At 51.2% G+C, this 19516-nt stretch overlaps 1 protein-coding gene and 1 long non-coding RNA gene across 4 annotated transcripts in view; one reads left to right on the top strand and one right to left on the bottom strand.

Annotated features, from left to right (window-relative positions):
- TBX5 (T-box 5) overlaps positions 1-13859 on the bottom strand; it is a 61969-nt gene extending 48110 nt beyond the window's left edge. The window contains exons 1-6 of one of the 3 annotated variants that reach the window (XM_011967322.1): positions 13231-13859; positions 9153-9337; positions 7248-7342; positions 4920-5039; positions 3988-4135; positions 127-279 (exon numbers count right to left, since the gene is read on the bottom strand). In XM_011967322.1, the coding sequence (XP_011822712.1) occupies positions 127-279; positions 3988-4135; positions 4920-5039; positions 7248-7342; positions 9153-9299 (663 nt within the window). In that variant the 5' untranslated portion in view covers positions 9300-9337; positions 13231-13859. Of the gene's footprint in view, positions 1-126; positions 280-3987; positions 4136-4919; positions 5040-7247; positions 7343-9152; positions 9338-11029; positions 11588-13230 lie in introns of those variants that run through there. The other 2 variants (XM_011967321.1, XM_011967324.1) reach the window with 2 other exon arrangements.
- A 302-nt stretch (positions 13860-14161) lies between these two features.
- Positions 14162-18208, top strand: LOC105530004. The gene is made up of 2 exons (XR_001004591.1): positions 14162-14414; positions 14883-18208. It is a non-coding gene; the product is annotated as an uncharacterized LOC105530004 (long non-coding RNA).
- The last annotated feature ends 1308 nt before the right edge of the window (positions 18209-19516 follow it).

Here is a 19516-nt window from a genome sequence, read left to right as displayed (position 1 = left end):
TCCTGGGGTCGAAGTTAGTGACTGCTGCCATTCAGAGGAGCAAAGTTCCAGCAGGAAACCCTTGCAGATTCATGCAAAAGAAAGAGCAGATGGCCCCAGGCACCGGTTCCCGGGCTTCGGGCTTACCTTGTGGTTCTGGTAGGAAGTCACTGCTATAAACGCTGTCTCAGGAAAGACGTGAGTGCAGAACGCTGTATTTTTTGAGCCAAATCCATTATTTTCATCCGCTTTCACGATGTGTAATCTGGGCTGGTATTTGTGCATGGAATTTAGAATAATCTAAAAATAATAAAGAAAATGAGATTGTAAGAAAATCAAAACTCCCTTTGTCTCCAGATAAAACCCTGCTCCCCACCCTCTAAATTCGCCTTGTTATATCGGCTCTCGAAAAATAGGTATTTTTCTTCTGTTTTGAAAAGGGGCCAGGGATTTCATTAAAAAGAAACATTTCAAAAATAACAATTTCCAACTGAAAAAACCAGGGTAATATTCCAGGAATCTACCCAAGGCACACAGAGCAGTAAATCAGAATTCTTAATAAAGTTTGCTTAATAAATTAACTCCCTGCATAGGGCACTTCCCACCCCCAACGGGAGCTGAGCAAGTCTGGATCGAGGAATCCACGTCTGGAGAGAAACCTGAACGGCACTTTTGGATTGACGGGTGGTGTGAGGGCACGGGGACAAACAAACAACAAACCTGCAAATAACCCCCACTCCCCAAATCTCTAAGGGATGCAAGAGAAGATACCAAGTGTTTGGAAAACTGAAATTTATAAAACAAAAAAGTCACCAGTTCACCACACAGCCTTTTTCTGAGGCTTAGGGTGGGTGATCAGACCTCAAATCTGAGGCCTTTGTTTGGAGAACAAGCAAAGCAGAGTTAGTGAAAAGAGAAGATATTTGGGGGGGCGCGGGTGATCTGCCCTCCAAGGACGTCAGCTCATAAGGTGTGGGGAGGAAGCACCCCCAATACCCCTCAAAGGAGGGGCTTGAAAACTCCCTTTCTCCAGCTTTATCACGTTTCAGGATCCATAACCAGAATTATCTCCACCCTTGACCCCAAACAGAACGGCTACATCTGCTTTTTCAGGAATATTCTCTTTCTACTTCCTATCTTCCCCATATTTAGGGGTGCTCCCAGGGACAAGAGGGGTCCTAACTGCTGTAGTTGTGCTGTTATTTTTACAACCACCGTTATCGTTAGGAAGAGAAGGAGGAGGAGGGTTCCAGGCTGCGTGTTCTTGCTGGAGCCAGGGCTAGTCACAGATGAGCATCCTCACCAATAAAACCGGGTTTGTTGTTCTGATGAACTGGGTTTTGATGCTCCCGGGAGGCTCTTAACGCTAATATTTACCAAAACGCTCTGATACATCCCCACCGAACGTGCGAATTGCCGCGTTTAACAGCCTGAAAATCTAGCCTGCCTTTTCCCGGGAGCTGCGGAGGTTGTCTCGGTGACTTTGATTATTTGCATTGATGACCCTGGGGCAGGATTCTTGGACCAACCCCGGAGCCCGGCCCCAAGCGGGTGGAGGTAGTTGGGGGAGGGGAGCCGCGGCCCGGGCGGGGGAGGGACGAGGAACTCTCAGGCCCCGCGGCTGCCCGACCCCGGGCCGCGCGGCTCTAATCTCCGGCCGCCGTGGCCCGGCCGCCTCCCCGGCCGATAGCGACGCCGACCGGGGCGGCGTGGCGACAGAGAGACTCAGCAGGGCCCCGCTGGCCGCCACAGTCCCCGGCCGGCGGGGCCATCGGCCCGGCTTAGCCAAATTGCTTTGACGGCTGGGGACAGTGTGGAGACAGCAGCGCGAGGGCGATCTAATGGCTCCTAATTTCATTAGGGCGGCTCTGAATTAAAAGTCCGGAGTTTGGGGTGGGAATGCCTGGCTTCTAGGCAGTTCTGAGCAGCTCCGAGTGCCTCTCCCCAGCTGGGAAGGGGACTGAAGCTGGCAGGGATGCCAGGAATTTGGTGGTGGGGTTGTGCACCTTCCGCAGGCAACCGCCCCAGAGAGACCCCAAAGGCACTCCAGAGGAGCAGAGAAAAAGCTAGGAGCTGAAATGAGTGGGAACCGTCCCACTTCCCAGCGTCAAGGACCACGCAGGACCCCACCCAAGGCTCGCATCCTCCAGAAGGAGCCAGCCCAGAGATGCAAGTGGAACCTTTAGAAATGGCGCCGGTTTTCCCTAGTGCTGGTAAGGTATCCGCTGGGGACTGGCAGATACACAGTCAGAGCGGGTCAGCCAACGCCCACGCAAGCTGAATTTACAGAGCACCTCCTGGGAAGTCCAGCAAGAAGAACTCGTGGGCAAAACACCAGAGTTTAACAGAGCGCCTCTGCATTTGCCTGAAAATGCCTTGGTGCCCTCCCAGCAGGCTCCACAGAAAGGGAATGGTTCTTTCTCCTCTTCACCCACGTGCTGAGAGCTGCATTTACCCATCAGTGGGGACCCCGGGGATCCTCTTCCCATTCCAGATCCTGGGGACTTCAGTGCTTCATCCCCAAGGCCTCAAAGGAGCAGATTTCTCGTTCAGACCCTCATAAACCATCCTCCCCGCCCTCTTGACAAAACTCATTCCCTCCCAGCCCCCTCCTTTCCCTGAAATTGGCGACCATGGGCCTATCTGTTGCTCCTCTTTGAAACTACAACCTTACAGGACAGGGAACCCCTTTTGTAGAGAGACCTAGCCGCAAATCTCTGCTCCCAAATATAGGCTGTAGGACCTTGGCAAGTCACCCCCTGTCCCCTGGACTCTTCCTGTACAAAAGTTATGCCTCTCCGTCCTCCCCCTAGGCTGCAGTGAGAATCAAATGCCCTAAGATGAATGTACACACTTGTATGGCAGAATCATCCAACTAAAAGTTCTAAACGTGAATTCAGAATACGTATTCTGTTCTAGTTATTAATTATCTCCTACGATAAGATCTGGGGACATTTTTTCAAAAATCAGCGTTTTGTGTTCTGTTTTTCTTTGGGGAAGGGGGGTGATGACCCTACTAAGAATCCAGTAAAACCTACACATTCTTTTGGGTGGTGGGCAGGCTGCACATTCAATACCCTGCATTCAGTTTCAGGAAATTCACCAGTCCCCTCTCTTGGGTCCAATCCAGACTCCAAGTTTAGGACGCCGGTTTAGGATCGCCTGCTCTGGGCACAGTGTGGAAAGGGAGAAAGCTGGATGTTGAAAAAAACAGATCTCCCCAGGAGTATCAAGCTAAAAAGTGGCACTGGCACCATAGTTCGCCTCTTATGAGTTCATTTCCCATCTGGAAAAGAGGGGGCAGGTGAGCTGGGCTCTCCCTCTCCCCTGGAACATCCCCAAATTAAGGCAGGATTGGGAAGTGGGGAGCGAAGGTATATGGCTTTCATTGTGGTCCAGCCTCTGTGCAGTCTATACTGGGTATCCACTGGGCTAGAATGTCCATATTTTCTGCAAGACTGAAACACAGCCCTCCACTCCTAACCACAGATCGAATTCACAGACTCTCCAGGCCTGGAATGAGCAGCTTTAGTCATTCCTCCATCTCTAGGCAAAGGGAGAGGGGTTGGGCCCTAGCGGCAAGGATGCAGTCTCAGACCAGGTGAGCTGGGGGCCACATCTCCAGCTGCCAAGGAGCTACAGACCCAGACTTGGGAAGTGTGGATCACAGGGAGGACTGCGGAGGGGCAGATATCTGCCTAGGAGAGTAGTGGAGACAGAGGATGAAGTAGTAGGAAGAAAAAGAAAGTAAAGGGAAAGCGAGTGAGAAGGTGAAAGAAGTTAACAGAAATGAATGAGAGAAGAAATGAGACAGAGGGGAGGAAAAGGAAGAGGAAGGAAGTCCAGATCAAGAAGGTAGTGGCAGAAAGCCACGAAAGTGGGGGAAAACGGAGGAAAGAAAAGGAGAAGTGTGGGCACACAGAGCCAAGAAGAGAGAGAAACCCAGTGAGAAGAAGGGAGAGAGGACAAGAGGCAGACAAAGCGTGGAATCCAGGCCACAGTACTCACATGCCCAAATGGGTCCAGGTGGTTGTTGGTGAGCTTGAGTTTCTGGAAGGAGACGAGCTGCCTCATCCAATGCGCCCCGGTGGCGGGAGAGTCCGGGTGCACGTAGAGGCGGCCGGGCATGGCGGGCTCAGCTTTGCCGGTCACAGACCTAGATGAAGGAAAGGTGTGACTACAGGCCTGGCTCAGAGTCTGAAGGTAGCGCAATGCACCGAAGCGTGCTTCAGTTCACGCACCAGGTGAAGGTTCTTGAGTAGTAGCTGGAAATAATCTGGAGGCCCTCCCGTCTCCCTTAGGTATCTGCAATCCCAGGTGCCCCAGCCTACTTGGTGCCTGGGTCCAGGCAAGCCCCTGGCCCAGCCTTTTCTTCTTACAGCCTCTCGCATCCCACAAACAAGTGGCGGGTTCTGGAGGTCTGGACGTGCAAAAAGCCTTGAAAATTCCTTGAGGGCTTTCAACGGGGACTTCACCGTCAGGCCCCTGCACTGCTGGCAGCCATGGGAACAATTCTACCCAAGAAATGGGCCTCTCCTCTCTTAACTGTTTAACTTGAATACCACGAGCCGATTTTGCAATTTCATAAAAATGCATGTTCAAAGCAGGCAACTCATAAAAAATAACTGTAAATGGTTTTATGCCCCAGAAATACCTCCAGCACTTGGTAACAATACCCTTTGTAAAAATCCACAACCTATGGGTGCAGCGATAGATACAGGCACCTCACTTCCTCTGAGCCTCCGTTTTCTCATCTGGAAAACCGGAGCTAACGGTTGCAGTTTCTTCGTCTGAGAATGGTTAGTAAAAAGCAATGGGATAGGCGGACAGACGCCTTTAGCACACAGTAGGAACAACAACAACAAAATGTTCACTGATTCAACTTCTCGGGAGATTCCACTTTTCTCTCTCCCCGCTCCACCTGCCAACCCAGTGCCTACCATTTATTATCTGCGAATTTGTATCTGTGATCGTCGGCAGGTACAATGTCCATGAGAAGAATGTACTTCGTTTTGGGATTAAGGCCCGTCACCTTCACTTTGTAACTGGGAAACATCCGCCTAAGAGAGAGGGACGGAGGGAGAGAGAGGGGCGGGAATTAATGCCAATACTTGAAGGCAGCCTCCATCCATTTTAATGGAAAAAGCGATTCCTGGAGAAACGTGGAAGCGGAAAATAGCCCCGTTCCGCTCACCGCAAGATCCATCCCGGGTTTCCCTTGAAGTTATAAGGAGGAGAAAGGCGAAGGGAGGAGAAAACAGCAGGCGGGCAACTGTAGGTATCCTAACAGGAAAACAAACCAGGACGCATGCGCCTTTAGAGAACGGGTTTTGAAGATGCTTCAAAGGGACCTCCATTTCAGCTCTTGCTAACTGCCTTTTTCAGAGCCAGACACCTACTATTAATATTTGTGGAGAGAGGAGGTTTATTAGGTACAAAGCTAGGCGCCGATCCTAGAGGATCGGTCTAGCCAGGTGCTTCCGCCGATCCTCGCGGCGCTAAGGTGTCACGTGTACGCAAGGTGTGTGCGCCCCAGAGACGCACACGCGTGGGTGCGCACAGGCTTCCCGACCTGGCTTTGGTCCTCTGCCCCTGGAGGAGGGGATAAGCCGCGGTTCCCAGTATAGCTCGGTTGATGACCTCTGATACTGGTCTCTAGCAGTTTATTCCTGAATGCCCCCACAATTTCTCCAAGGGGCCTGACACTCTTCTTTGGAGAGTCGAAATTCCATGGCCTTCAGCAAAGAAATTCCAGACCCTTCCAGATTTGGTTTCAGAAAAAGCTGAGGCCTGAACTAAGATCGAGTCGTTAGCAAGCCGATGGCCCGGAACTGTGCCGTCTCCGCTACCTTTCTGCCCCCCTGCGCACTCCAAATTTCCCTCCACCTTCTAAAGAGCATATCCCAGAAAGCAAAGATTCTCAAGGCTGGCCTGGGGGGAAAAGACAAGTTGGCAGATCTGGGCTCACTCAGCGATGACGGGAAGGGTTGAATGGAGGCCTCTCCCTCCGAGCCCCGCAGCCAAAGCCTCGCGGTGTTTATCAGCCTGAGCGAGTGCGCCCGGAGGCGGAGGCGCAGCAGACTTCGCAGGCCTTTTATAGTTAAACCCTCACGACTCCGGCTGGGGGAAAGAGGGACTCGGCAGTGTCTTTCCTTCCTGGAGGACTAGGAAGAGGACTGCAGTTCGTTGATATAAACAGTACGCGCCTCCTAGTTCACTCAGGGCTTGGGCCGAGTGGGGAGCAGACTTTGTTTAATTTTAAATAATAATAAATGTCACTGTTGTCAGTTTATTGAGGGAGGCTTCGGCTGGAGAACGGGGGCGGGCGGGGGGGCGTCTGGAAAGGCGGCTCCACCCTCCGCCTTCACACACTCGGTGGCTTGGGCCTACCGGTCGCCTGCTCCACACGCCTGCTCGGGACATCCTCTGGCTTTTTGCTTTGCGGGACGCGGAAGACCAGCCCAGCATGGAAAGGGATGTGGCCAGGACGTCCCCAGACCTGGGCGCGCGTGTACACACACACACTCACACACTCACACTGACATATAGAGCTGCACCACTTTCCCTCCTTCTTCCCCAGAAGTCTAGCATTTCTAGCTAAAACTCTGCGAGCTTTTAAGGGGAACTCCGGGGCGAGTGTCTTGGCGAAGCTGCTGTGTTTATCGGTGTCTGTATATAGAGCCCGGCCGAGCCCCGGTTCAGTTTCAAAGGCTTCGCCAGCTTTCTATAAACAATGAAAGAGGTAGCGAATACATTCAACGATTCAGAGTTTGACAGTCGGGTGGGACCCTGGAACCACTCCATGGTCAGGCAGGGTGGAAATGAGTGTGGAAGTAAAGAAAAAGTCCAAGACCCCTGAAACCTAAAGACCTTCTAGACTCTGTCTTCTTTGGGTCTCTGTTTTCTGTTTTTTCCTTTCCCTCTTCTCTCTTTCCTTCATTACGAATCCAGATAGCACGGCCTCCCAAGCTCTTTATTCTTTTTATATGTGAGGTGGGAGAAATGCCCAGTTTCCGGACTTGAACTTTTGGAGTATTTCCTCCATCCCAGGAGAGATCAATGGAGGAATCTCCCTGTGCCTCTCTAACCAGGATCTGTCTTTCTCTCTTTCTCTCTATCTCTCCCGGCCTCCTCCTCTATTCTTTTCTTTCTCTGTGTTCCCTCTCCTATTGCCCCTTTCCTTCCCTCTTCTCTTCCAAGCCACCTTTTCTTCTTCACCTCTCCCGCAATTTCTCCTCGTCCCTCTCCTACACAACTAACCATCTCACCTTCCAGCCTTGGTTATGATCATTTCCGTGCCCACTTCGTGGAATTTCAGCCACAGTTCTCTTTCATGGAGAAACACTTTGATTCCCTCCATGCCCTGCAAGAAGGAGAAAAAAGTCACACTGACAAGCCCTGGCGGTAGTGGGCATTCCTTCCCCAAACTCCCCCAAAACACAGAGACTCCTCCTTCCCACTGGAGCCTGTGGTCTCAGAGGGTAAAAAGTGGCCTCAGCCTACTGCAGAATTATCTGGAGCACCCAATAGCCTCTGCCCAGGGATCCCTATGTAGGCTGAGTCCCTGAGGTTTGCACCAACCACTTGAACCCACAGTGCTGTATTGTCTCCTTCTAATGACACCAACACAAGGCTATGGAATGATCACCCACCATCAGGGTGCTTCAGAATGTCACTGAGGAGGACCAGAATAAGCAAAAACCAACCAAACAAACCACGAAAAACTAGAGCCAATTTCAATCTACTTCACCTGAGATACAGGGAAACAAAAACAAACAAAAAACCTAACTTAGAAAAACTAGAAACCTAATCTAGAAAACCACTCAGAATATTCTTATGTAGATGCTCAGATGCCCACACACCAAACATACAGATATACAAATACTTGCTTATTCTCGGCCATGGGGGTACAAAAATGAACATATATGAATTTTTAAACTTAAAAATGCTTATATTATCATATGGCCTCACAGTCCAGAACGAAAATTAATGCTAAATATCTATATTAACAAACCCTCCAGGCTCTCCCTGCAAGTAGCTCTATCCACATCCAGCTATTTTGATTATAGGGCAGGCCTGATGCCATTTCACATTTTGGCTTTCGGCTAAAACTACATTTATAGAACCGATGCAAATATAAACATATATACACATATATACATATGTGCACACACACATACACACACAAACTCTTCATTTTGGAATAATTTGCAACAGTCTAAAAAGTGAGTTTGCTTTTCCTTGAAAGAAAAAAAAATCTGTAAGTTTCCTAAACTGTGTTCACGCTCTGCTTCTCTACAAATATACACACGTTTTCCTGAAACTTAAAGGCCAAAGAAAGAAGCCGGGAAAACCCAGGAAGGACATCGAAATCCCAAGCAGGGTTTTAGCTATGTGCAAGTGTCTCTTCTGGTCGTCACCCCGTTTCACACCCCCGTGACACCTTATTTAAAAATCACTGGGATCTACTGAGGGGCCTACTTGAGCGCCCAGTGCGTCCCGGGTTTGGGGCGCAGAGCGCAAGGTGAGGCTCCTCCCTCTGCCCGGGCCCAGCTGGTAGCCTGGCGAACCCGAGGCTTCTGGTGCCCTCCGGGCGGAGCCCTGTGCGCTCCCAGCGGCCGGTGATGGCGCGCCAGCCAGCCAGGCCCCGACCGCAAGACAAATGGTGGGGCGCGCGGGTCTAGGCGGCGGCGCGGAGGAGGCAGGAGGAGGCAGGAGGAGGCAGGAGGCGGCGAAGGCTACGGGAGATCAGAAGAGGGGTCAAGCCATCGCTCATGCCGGCCTGAAGCGGCCGCTGACCTGGCCCTTATTAAGATGCTGAGGGCCGATTCTACACGTAGTGCTGCGGGAAAGGAATTATCTAGGCCATTGTTAACTGACCCCAAACAGCCGGATAATTGAGATTTGTCGAACAATTTGAGTAGATTTCAAAAATCCTTTGTAAAGATAACCGTCACAATAAAGTGAATGACAATACTCTAGTATTTGAGGAGACAGGGCAGAGTAAGGTGGAACTGAGTGAGAATAAAAAGGAAAGGGGATGATTACAGTCGGTGGGTTTGTTTTGCTTTTTATTTTTGTTTTTGTTCTGTCCCCGCAAGAGGAGCCGAGCAAGGAAGCCAGACTCTGACTTCGATCTCTGCAAAGGAACCCGAAGGGCGAGGTCTCCTTACCTGCTGGGTGAAGGCGGCCTGTGGGGACGACGGAGACTTGCTGGGGGCCCCGAGCGCGCTCTCGGGTTTCGAATCGCAGGGCAAGTCTTTTGCGTCAGGCTCCAGAGGCGTGTGCGCCAGGCCAAAGCTCTCGTCTGCGTCGGCCATGGTGCGCCCGGGGCCCTGTACCCGCGCAAGGTTCTGCTCTGAGGACAAGAAGCAGGGGAAGATGGGGGTGGGGAGGAGAGAGAGAGAACGAGAGAAAGGTTGGAGAGCACAGTTCTAGTGACAGGAGGGAGCAGTTTGGCCCCCAGTTTCCAGCTACCAGCACCTCCGTTCCCAGCTAAAGGAGACTGCAGAAGGCCCTAGAATTATTACTATTCCTAGTATTCCTAGTATTATTACTATTACTTTATGACCAGGCACAACCTCTTGCAAAAGACCCGCGTCAGACCCGGAGGAGGCAGGCCCGCATCTCCCCTGCGCAGGCTCTCCGTGATAAGCAAGCTGCCCGTCAAATTTGTCTGGACTTCTGGAAGAGCCAATAAAGATAAGGCGTGGGTATTTTTGGAAGCCACTGGGTAGGAACCAAAAACAAAACAAAACAAAAACCCAGTGTCCTTTAGAGAATTTCTTTCTTCGCCAAATTACAAGATGCCGTCGGAACACTTTTTATTAAACCTCACAAGAGGAATAGTTTCCTGCAGCAGGCAGATATGTGTGAAATAACCCGCCTCTTGCAAAAACAAAAACACAGGAGAGGGGAACGTTATGCAGATTGAGACTAGGTTCAAAAGAGAATTCACATATATCTTTTATCAGTTACAGGCCTAACATTAAAAGTCCTTTAAAATTAAAAGTCCTTTTCTTTACCCCAACCTTAAGTAAGATTCGTTGAAAGATAAAAAGTAGCCAAACAGAAGACTGAATGAAGAAAGCCACCGTGCAGCGGTTCTGAGGGAGGCTCGTCACTGGGTGCCCGCCACCAGAGCTCTGCAGCCGGGCCAGGGATGGCGGGCATTTTGTGGAGTGACCAGGCTGAAGGGGGTTTCTCTGAACTTCAGCCAGGCCTGGCTTGCTAAAACTGCAGGCCCAGGCTCGGGATTGGCGAGGACAAAGTCATTATCGGATAAGTCCTAGGCTGGAGGCATTGAATCTGCGGCCCGGGTCCCCGCAATGAACAGAACGGCCAGGGTTTGCAGGCGTATGAGGTTAGAACACACAAAATAACAGCCGCAGAGCTGTTCAAGCCCAATGAGCCTGTCTCCTGCTCTCTGATCTCCTTCCATTCTCCTCTATACTCAAGTAGGAATTCCCCCTAAAACGGAAAGACTTTCGGAAGCGGGCACAAGCGATGGTCCCCCAAAACCTTAGCAGCTGCTTAAGCAAGGGACCAGATCCCACCCTGATCTGCAGTGGCCAGAGATCTAGAAATGGGGCCGAGGAGAAGGACAGCTTCTGAGGCCTGACTCGCAAGCAGCTTTCTTCGCCTCGTTCTCGGGGCTTCAGGGAGGCGGCGACTGGAGCTCCGCAGCCTACTCACAACAAAAGAAAGCAGGGCTGGCGCTCCCACACGCGCTCCCATTCACTGCCGGCCGCGGGGAAAATCTTATCCCGCGCCCTCGCCAGGGTCCCGGGGAGCTCCGGGCTGGCGGAGACGAACAAGATGCGGTTTGACAGAACCAGGCCGTGCTTCCTGCAAACCTCAATGCCGCTTCGCCAGCCGCGGCGGCCTCCCGGACTCCATTCTCCGCGGAGCTCCGAGTCGCGCAAAATCTCTGCAAGCTGCGCTCTGCAGAATGCAAAGCCAGGCTTGAATCCGCCATTCCCGCCGCCCCAGCCGACTCGGCCGACTAGCTCCCTCCTGAGCCTCCTGGGCCATCTGCCGGGACGGTTACCTCTCTCGGTGAAGCCGGTGCATTCACAACATCCTCTGCTGCTCCTAGCAGGGAAGCCGGCGGCGAGGCGGGGGTGCAGGCATGGTGGCTCCGGGGTTTATGCGGAGTTTACTGCGTACCCAGAATAGCGGCTACTGCTGCTTACTAGGGCGCACCTACCGCTGGAGCCTCCGCGGCGACTGCCCCCCTCCAACACACACCTCCTCCGCTGTGCGCTTGCTCTCGCTAAATACTTCCAAGTTGCCAAGTGCCAAAGAACACAAAATAGCCTCCAAGAGCACCGGCAACCATATAATCTCAGTGCCCCGCTCCTCCCTTACACCCCCAGGGAGGGAAAGTTGGGAGCCCAGTGAATGGTCGAAGTCCTTTCTGGGCGCAGCTTTCAGGATTAAAGTTCCCGAATTCGAGGTAAGAGTCAGTCTCTTTCTTTCTCTCTCTCTCTCTCTCTCTCTCTCTCTCTCTCTCTCTCTCTCTCTGAAATACAAGCCAACTCAGCTGAGCACAGTGACGTTGGGTTGCCTCGATGCTCACAAAGTACTGAAATCGCCTATCCAACTAGATCCCACTGCACTCTGCCGCCCTCCCCCTTCTCTCTCCCTCCCACCCTCCGGTCCTCCCTTCCCCCCCACAACTTTTCCACTAGATTTCCCGAACACTCAAATCACAAACGACTCACAACCCAGACCTGCAATAACTCCCTCCTCTCTACCCCTTTCCCAACCTCCATCCATCTCTGCTTCTCTGAGCAAGCGGTGGCTGCAAAAACTCCTGCACAAATCATTTCAAACTCGGTCGGCTTCTAACCGGGAAGTAATCTCAATGACGCTGGCGGTGCAGAGAACCGAGTCTGGACGCACACACACAAACACACCCCGGGCCTCCGCAGCCTTGCAGACATTCTCTCCAACGCTGACCTCGAGAAGGAGAGCTGCCTGACCCCGCCTGGCCGGCGCTCGCCTTTCTGACATCTCCCCTCTACCCCCTACTCATCACCCCTACTCTCAACGACTCTAGGGTGAAGGCAGGGTGAAGGTGCATTGGGATGGGGGCCGAGATCAAAGACGCCAAGAAATCGCTGCGGGCCCCCACCCCCACCCAGTGGGGCCACCAGACCTCCCCTGCTCCAGGTGTACACAAGGCAGTGCCCAGTTTTATTAAAATAATCAAACAGTCACTGGAGACTGGGGAGGGTTTTCATCTCCGCTGGTCTCCTCTCCTTGCCCTTCCCCTCTCTGAAATGTATTTTTTTTTTTTTTTTAGGGTGAGTTGAAGAGGTCAATAAAAGCATAAACACAGTCAGTAGGTCTCAGTCTGAGCAGACCCAGATTGGGACACCGAATATGGGTGCTTGGAGTAAATGTCAGGAGTCCTGTTGTGTTTCCCATCCTTACCTCCTGTACCCCCATCGTCCTGATTTTTCTAGGGTTCTGATAAGAGACTTGGGCCTGCAAGTCAAGGTCTGGAGAAAGGGATGGAGGGAGGAGAAATGCCCGAGATCAGCAGTTGTGTAACCCTCTGTGGCTGCTCTGCTAAAATCCCAGGCCAGGCCACTGCTGCAAAATGCCAAAGTGGAGAATCTCTAACCCTAAATGTGGGGCAACCAGGGAGAAAACCAACTCTCCTTTGCTATGGTGCTCACTCCACCTTCCAGGTTTGTTTGCAAACACATCTTTGCCCAGGCGTTTTATTTATTTGTGAAAACACCCTCACCCTCCAAGTCAGCTTGGAGGCCTTTGGGCTTGCTAATAAGGCGACGCTAGGTTGAAGACACAAAAAACAAACATGGTATCGGAAGGAGGCTGAACCGCTACATCTCCGGTAGAGGGAAAGGGAAATCCAGAAAGACCTCCCCAATCCCTTTAAGTTCTCAGAGATTTGGGGATAAAATTGATTCCCATAAATAATCTTCAGGCTCCTCCAGGGAGGAAAAATCTGGACTCTCCCAGGTAATAGCCTAGCCAGATTTGCTTAGTTCATTGAGCACAGATGGTCTGGGCCACCAAGCAAAATAGGGATTTTCAAACCTTTCGAGAGAATCCATTCTTGCCAGGTGACACACGAAGCCATTCTTATTTTGTTCATGAAAAGTAGCAGCACAGAGAGGGAAGGTTCAGCTAGATCAAGACGGGGTGAAAAGCCAAGGAGGGCCAAGTGCAAAGAGAAACCTATTTCCCCCCTTAGTCCTCCAGGGCGAAACTCACCTCCAACTATCCCACTTCTTCTTCGTAGCGCAAAAGCCAGGAGTGCGCCTCGCTGGAGAGGAGGGCTCAGGTGAAGACTTCGAAAAGGACCCCCAAAAGAGACCTCTTTAGGCCAGGTCTTCTTCCAACGTCTGTCAAGAAGAGCACGTACCTCCCAGCTCAAAGTTGGTTTGTGGTCTCCGACAAATTAAATATTACTGTTTATTACCAGGCATACCCCAATAAAATAAAGAGGCAACCAGGCGATAGCGACTATCTCACCAGCCGCTGCACCTATAGGACTTGGAGACGTCACGAGTCACGCAACCGGCCCGCGCTCTGTCACGCTTGGCTGGGGGGCAGCGGCGGGAGGTTAATTTCTCTCCGTCTTCGCATGTCAGTGCCGGGTCTGCGCAGCCACAAGTCCCGGACGTCTCGGCCCCGGGAATAAATAAAGACATAAACCAACCCGGCTTTCTCCGGAGAAATGAGGGTGATGAACCTAAGACACAAACAGAGCCAAGATCGACTTTCTTAGGAAGGGGGAGAGGAGGGAACTCTTCACGAAGGGAGGTGGGAGTCCACCTCAGACCTCTATTGGAAGGAAATCGAGTTGTTCCGGGAGACTGAGATCTCTTGCATAAGGCATGGGATCCTTATTATTGAAAAAAAAAAACCCGCGGAGGAGCTCTTGGCAAATGAATATCGAGGCGCCGCTCTAGCTGGTTAGGCTTGGGATGCGATAACTGAGTGCCCTCCTGCAGACTTGCATAGAAATAATTACTGGGTTGTCGTGGAGGGGACACGAGACAGAGGGAGTTCTCCGTAATGTGTCTTGCTGAGAGAAAGGTCCAAGAATGCAATTCGTCCCACAGTGGCCCGGCAGGGGCGGGGTGCGAGTGGGTGGTGGAGTAGGGGTGGGAGTGGAGAGAGGTGATTTCTGTAGAGAATAATTATAGCACCAGGGCCCGCCGAGGCACGAGGCACTCTATTTTGTTTTGTAATCACGACGACTGTTATTTTTAGTCCGATCAATGAGCATAATTTCTAAGCAGTCCAGCGGTGGATGCGCGCAAACTTTTGCGCACCGCTGGAAACCCGCTAGATTCAGTTGCAGAAGCACCGCGTAGACGCCCCTGGTGGCGCTGAGAGAAGAGCTAGGCCTGCCCAGCACAGAGCCGGAGAGCGTCGGGCCTTCCGGAAGGGTAAGTTCCCCGTCAAGGGGTCCTGAGGGAGCCGGACGTCTGAATCTGGGCTTGTCCCCAGCTTCGGGGTTCGATCCTGGGTTTTGCGCGTCCCTAACCCCCAGGGCTTTCCAAAGCATGGCCTGGCTCCAGGCCCGTTCCGCTCGGGACTGGAACGGCAGCAAAATGTGCAAGGAGGCAGTCGGCCGGCAGAGCTGCTGCGGGAGCCAAGGTCAGGCCCGTGGGGAGAGCGGGCAGCTTCCAGCGCTGGCCACGAGCTCCCAGGCCAGCTGGGCTGCAGACCCCTTTGCTTCCAGAGAGCACAACCCGCGTCCTTTCTCTCGGCCAGGCTGCAGTGGCTGCCCCGGGCTTCGCTTTCGTTTCCCAAGTTGTTAATAACGATATTTTCCCAAATCCGAGGCTCGTTCGGTGCAGCGTTTGCTCCCAGATGCCAAGAACGCAACTCGAAATCCTTCTCCCAAACCCTAGTTCGATGAGATGAGTTCCTATTTGACCTCTGAGCCGAGGCGGGCCGGAAACCGAGGCCTAGGCCCCGCCGGGGCTGCAAGGGAAAGGCGAAACTCCGAGCAGAGCGACTTTTCCATGTGATTCCTTTCTCTGGCATCCCGGACCGCGGGCCTTGCAGCCACCTGGACAGGCATTCAAAGGTTTCTACAAGTTCAGCTTCACAGACTGGCTCTCCCAGACGCTCCGGAGCCCGCACCACGAGCAGAATAAAGGAGAGACGAGAGATCGCAACTAGGTTTGAGAATCCTCGTTCTTTTGCCTAATCGTTTGGGCAGTAAACTCCGGAGCCGGCTACAGCGCGCATCCTCCCTTCCTCCTTTCGGAGAACTGTCGCTTTCCCGAACCTGCTCCCAGCTGGGTTTTCTCCCAAAGTTTATTCTTCTCGTTTTGCAAAATTCCTGCCCTGATTTTAATATTGCAACAGGACAGCAGAGGTTCCTCTTTAAAAAGTCAAAACCCAAACCAAAGGGGCCGACTGCTGTTGATAATTTTTTTCTTCACTTGCTCCTTCCGTTTTTAAGAAAGACACATCCAAAACTGTCCATTGTTTTTCTCTCAAAAGAGAACTCACTTTAAAATGCATCACCATCTATTTCTCTCCCGATATGTCCCCACCTGACCTGGTGGCAACTTGGGGGTGTGGGGTGGTGAAAAATAGAAGTGTGGACGGGGCTGAGAAAATGAATAAGAATTATAACAAGAGAAATGATGACAAAAGTAAACTTTGACCAACTCAATTTGCAAAAGAAAGGGTTGGTCTGAGGGTGAGACATTCCCTGGTTTCTCAAGGGGGTCACTTTCCCGTTTACCCAGTTCAATCTGGCTCTGTTATATTTTTTCCGGGAACACAGTATGTCTCTTCCCAATGTTTTATTCGGTTGCTGGTTTCCCCACTTCTGACCAGAAGTATGCGGGAAGAATACTGGCTGTTATCATTATGATTATTGAGTATCCAATAGTCTCCTCCAATATTTCCACCAAGAATTATTATTGCTACTCTCCTCATTCATGTTAGTGTTGCTTCGTGTGCTTTAGATAATAATTGTCCTCGTTACTCTCCAAGTTTTTTGTTGTTGTTGTCGCTGTTGGGTTTTGCTTTGTTTTTGCTTTTTGTTTTTCCTGTTCAGGGTAATGAAATGAGAACTGGAAGAGGCGATATCATTTCGAGGCCCAGCTGAGAAGGATCCCAATGCTAAAAATTTACACACTTCGAAGAGCAGAAAGGTGGAAGCGAGTGGTGCTTGGACACAAGGATGCCACTGTCCTATCTCCTCCAGTTTGGGAAGTGCCCAGCCTAGAAAGGTGAGGGTCCCAGCTGGGAGACCATGGAGTCCCTCCAGGGTCACACTGAGCCTGAGAACTCCAACCATCCTGCAGATCAAAACCCACTTATAGGTCTCCCAAAATGTTTGGGGTAGGGGAAGAAACAGACGGCATTCCAGGTCTGTAACCCTGTAAGAGAGAGACTCGGACTGATATGTCCAGGTCTAGGGTGAAGGTGGGGGGCCTATCTGGACACCTTCTACCTCAATTGAAGGGCTCCTTGGAAACCTGGGAGCCCATTGCTCTCTGGGACTCAGGAAAGACAAATTTTCTTTGGCAAAGGGAACAGGGTCGCGCTGTCGACAGAGCAGACTATTTTTCTTGTTCCCTCACAAGGTGGGGGTGGGGGGAAAGAAAAGGAAGCAAGAAAGAAAGGGAAATTAAATCCACACGTGTTAAGCTCGCTCAAAGGGCCAGAGTTAAAACCAGAGATGAAACTTCAACTCCAGTTCTGGCTGCCTGCGGGCCTCTTTCCAGCCAGCCAGGCCTCACAGAGCAAGGCATCCCCACCGGAGAGAATTCGATCTGATGTTTCATAAAGTGCTTTATTTAAAGAGAATGGGTGTGGGTCTGTCTCCAAGTCTATGCTGCAGAAATTCAGAATTTGTAGCGGCAAAGAAAACAAAGGAGATAGCAATTGTAATAATAATGACCCTCTTTACGAAAACTCATCCTGATATCCTCCAAATCAACACAACAATTCAGGCAATATTCAAGCAATGACCATTAAATCATCCAGGTCATTGATTTACAAAATTCCTAAGGTCTGATCAGGCTTTCGGACTTGGGCCTAGCTGGGTCAAGAGAACCTGAAATGCTGTTGTGTTGATTCTGAAATCACCAGTTTAATCAGGACAGTTAATCTCTACATCCTTCATGCCTCTCTTATGGGGAGAGATTTTCTTGAGAGAAGACACGACAGGTCTCAGCTACAGAGCTCTGGTATACATGGGAGGGAGTGGAGGCGGCCACCCCGCCTGGAACTGTGAGTGAAAACTCTAGTAATGACCTTGAGGAGGTGAAGGGAGGTGGGTGGGGGTGTGGGTGATGAGGGAGGCCAAACCCCAATCTGGAAGGATCTGTCACTGAAACAATTGCTTGGTCGAGACCTCTAATTTTTCTTCCTCTCCAGCCAGTCTCCTATGGCTCCCTGGTGCTGGGTTTCTGGCCTTTGGTGACATCCTAACAGAAGGGTCCAGAAACAGGGACCCTAGACACCTTGCTCCCTCTCCCAAATCACACCCAAAACATACTGGGGTGAAACAACTGACAGAGGCTCTCTGTGGCGAACAACTGACCGAAGTCGCCAGTGGAAAAGTTCCTGATAATTATTTCCGCAAGGACCCTGAATTTCCTGGTCACCATGGCAACCTGGAAGTCCCACCGAATGCTCTCAACAATGGGGTACCCCGAGGACATTCGCGCAATTGGCTGCACAGTCTGAGGCCTGAAAAGCGTTTCTGCCCACCGTTCTTGACTTTCTGGAGCCTCCTTAGTGGGTTCAACAGAGCAGAGATTTTTTAAACTGCCCCCTTTCTTAAACAGGAGAGAAAATTGAGGTTTAGTACCAGCTGGTTCAGGTCTTGAGCAAAATCCCTGTCTTTGAATTCAGAATGCTTACCCCAGAGCCGATCGTGTAAAGCCTATGGTGTATCTTAATCGAAACCCGTGGCCCAAACATCTCAGTCAGGAACCCGAGACTTTAGGTGTCACTTAATCTCTTCACATCTGTTAACTACACCTATCTGCATAGGAGGCCCCCCACATCAGTCCAGGCAACCTTTTTATTTGCCTGAGGCCATTTCTCCTAAATGGAAGGAGAAAAGCCTGAGCATTAGAAATTGTGGCATTAATGTCTGCAAGGGCTAATGGAGTGAAAAGAATACATTATTCTTTTCTTTTTAGAAAAAAATTTCTATTGTGGATATAATTGCAATAACATTAAAATAATATTTCTGATTGCACTGCTTTCTTCTTGAATGTGTATCGGGGCGGGGGAAGCGGCTCTTTTCATTTTGGGGTGGACAGTGGATAATACAGGCTGATTTTCTTGTGCCCAGCTTGGAGGCACTGAGCCTGCAGGGTTTGGGAGCAATGCAGGCAACCAGGAGAGAAAGGGTGACAAAGAGAAGGCGTCCAGGTCTTGGAGGTCTTTGGCGGTGGGATGGGAGCAACTCCTCCTCTGGGTCCTCTCTCAGCTTTGTTCCATTCTGCTGCCAACCCCATCTTTCTCCCGACTACTCAGGAAAGACAAAATTTAACTTCTCTCCCCAGCATTTTGCATTAATATTTTCAGAAGAGTCCTACTTGTGTCTACACAGCCACCAAGAGAGCAATGTGGGTATTTTAGGCTCACAAATCTGTTAGCATTTGAGGTGCAATAATAGCTAACATTTATGGCAGGCCAGGAAAGAGCCATTGTAACCTGGTTTTGCTCACACAGTTAGCTCTGAATCGCTCTATAAGAAGGGGAATCAATTCTCTTCAACCTTACAGAAGAGGTTTCTGGCGGTCTGGCCACCACCCCACTCTGGTGGGATTCCAGCCCATCAGAAGGAAGGGTTCCTCTGTCAAGGCAGGACCGGGAACAGGGAGTGGTCTGTTGGATTGGGGGAGTGCAAAGGGCACTTTTTCAGCATCGAAAAGCACATTTAGTTGAAAACGGGGCGGGGGAGGGGTTGTGGCATTGCTCCTTCTGTCACGGAGTGAAGGCTCAAATCATTTCTGATGTCTCCGTCTTTTCTCCCCACTCCCACTGAGGAAGCAGAGGCCCCAGAAGAGAGCCTGGGGGCAAACAGCCCAGATTCACTGGCATTAAGCAAGATGGGAGGGAGGACGGAAAGATGCTGATGTTCTCCTTTCCAAACCTCACTGTTCTATTCCCAAGTCCTGGCCCACATTCATTCCAGCCTCAAGGCCAGTACACACTGTCTCCTGGCTTTGAGGGAGGAAGATGGGTGGGTGGGATGGAGCCGGGGAGAGATGTGCCCGGCTCCATTTTTTTTTTTTTTAAACAAATAATTAGGCTCTGAAAGGGTGAGGACTTGCTTGAAGTCACACAGCCCATGCTGGAAATGCTCCTTCCCTTTCCCTATTCTCCCGTGCCTTCAGGTAGGGCGTTTAAGGGATTCCCAGCAGTTCCCGAGTATATGTGGAGGCTGCGCACCGGCGTGCTCAAGCGGCTGTGGGCTCAGTCTGCCGAGGACGCCCCGGTGAAGTGTGGAGTTCGCAGCTCGACGCGGCCACCCGGCCTCCCTGTTCCAGACCTTCCC

Source organism: Mandrillus leucophaeus, unplaced genomic scaffold (assembly GCF_000951045.1).
Source record: "Mandrillus leucophaeus isolate KB7577 unplaced genomic scaffold, Mleu.le_1.0 Scaffold799, whole genome shotgun sequence".
NCBI classification, from domain to species: domain Eukaryota; kingdom Metazoa; phylum Chordata; class Mammalia; order Primates; family Cercopithecidae; genus Mandrillus; species Mandrillus leucophaeus.
Note: the sequence above shows the minus strand (reverse complement) of the source record. Positions and strands in the feature narration are given on the sequence as shown.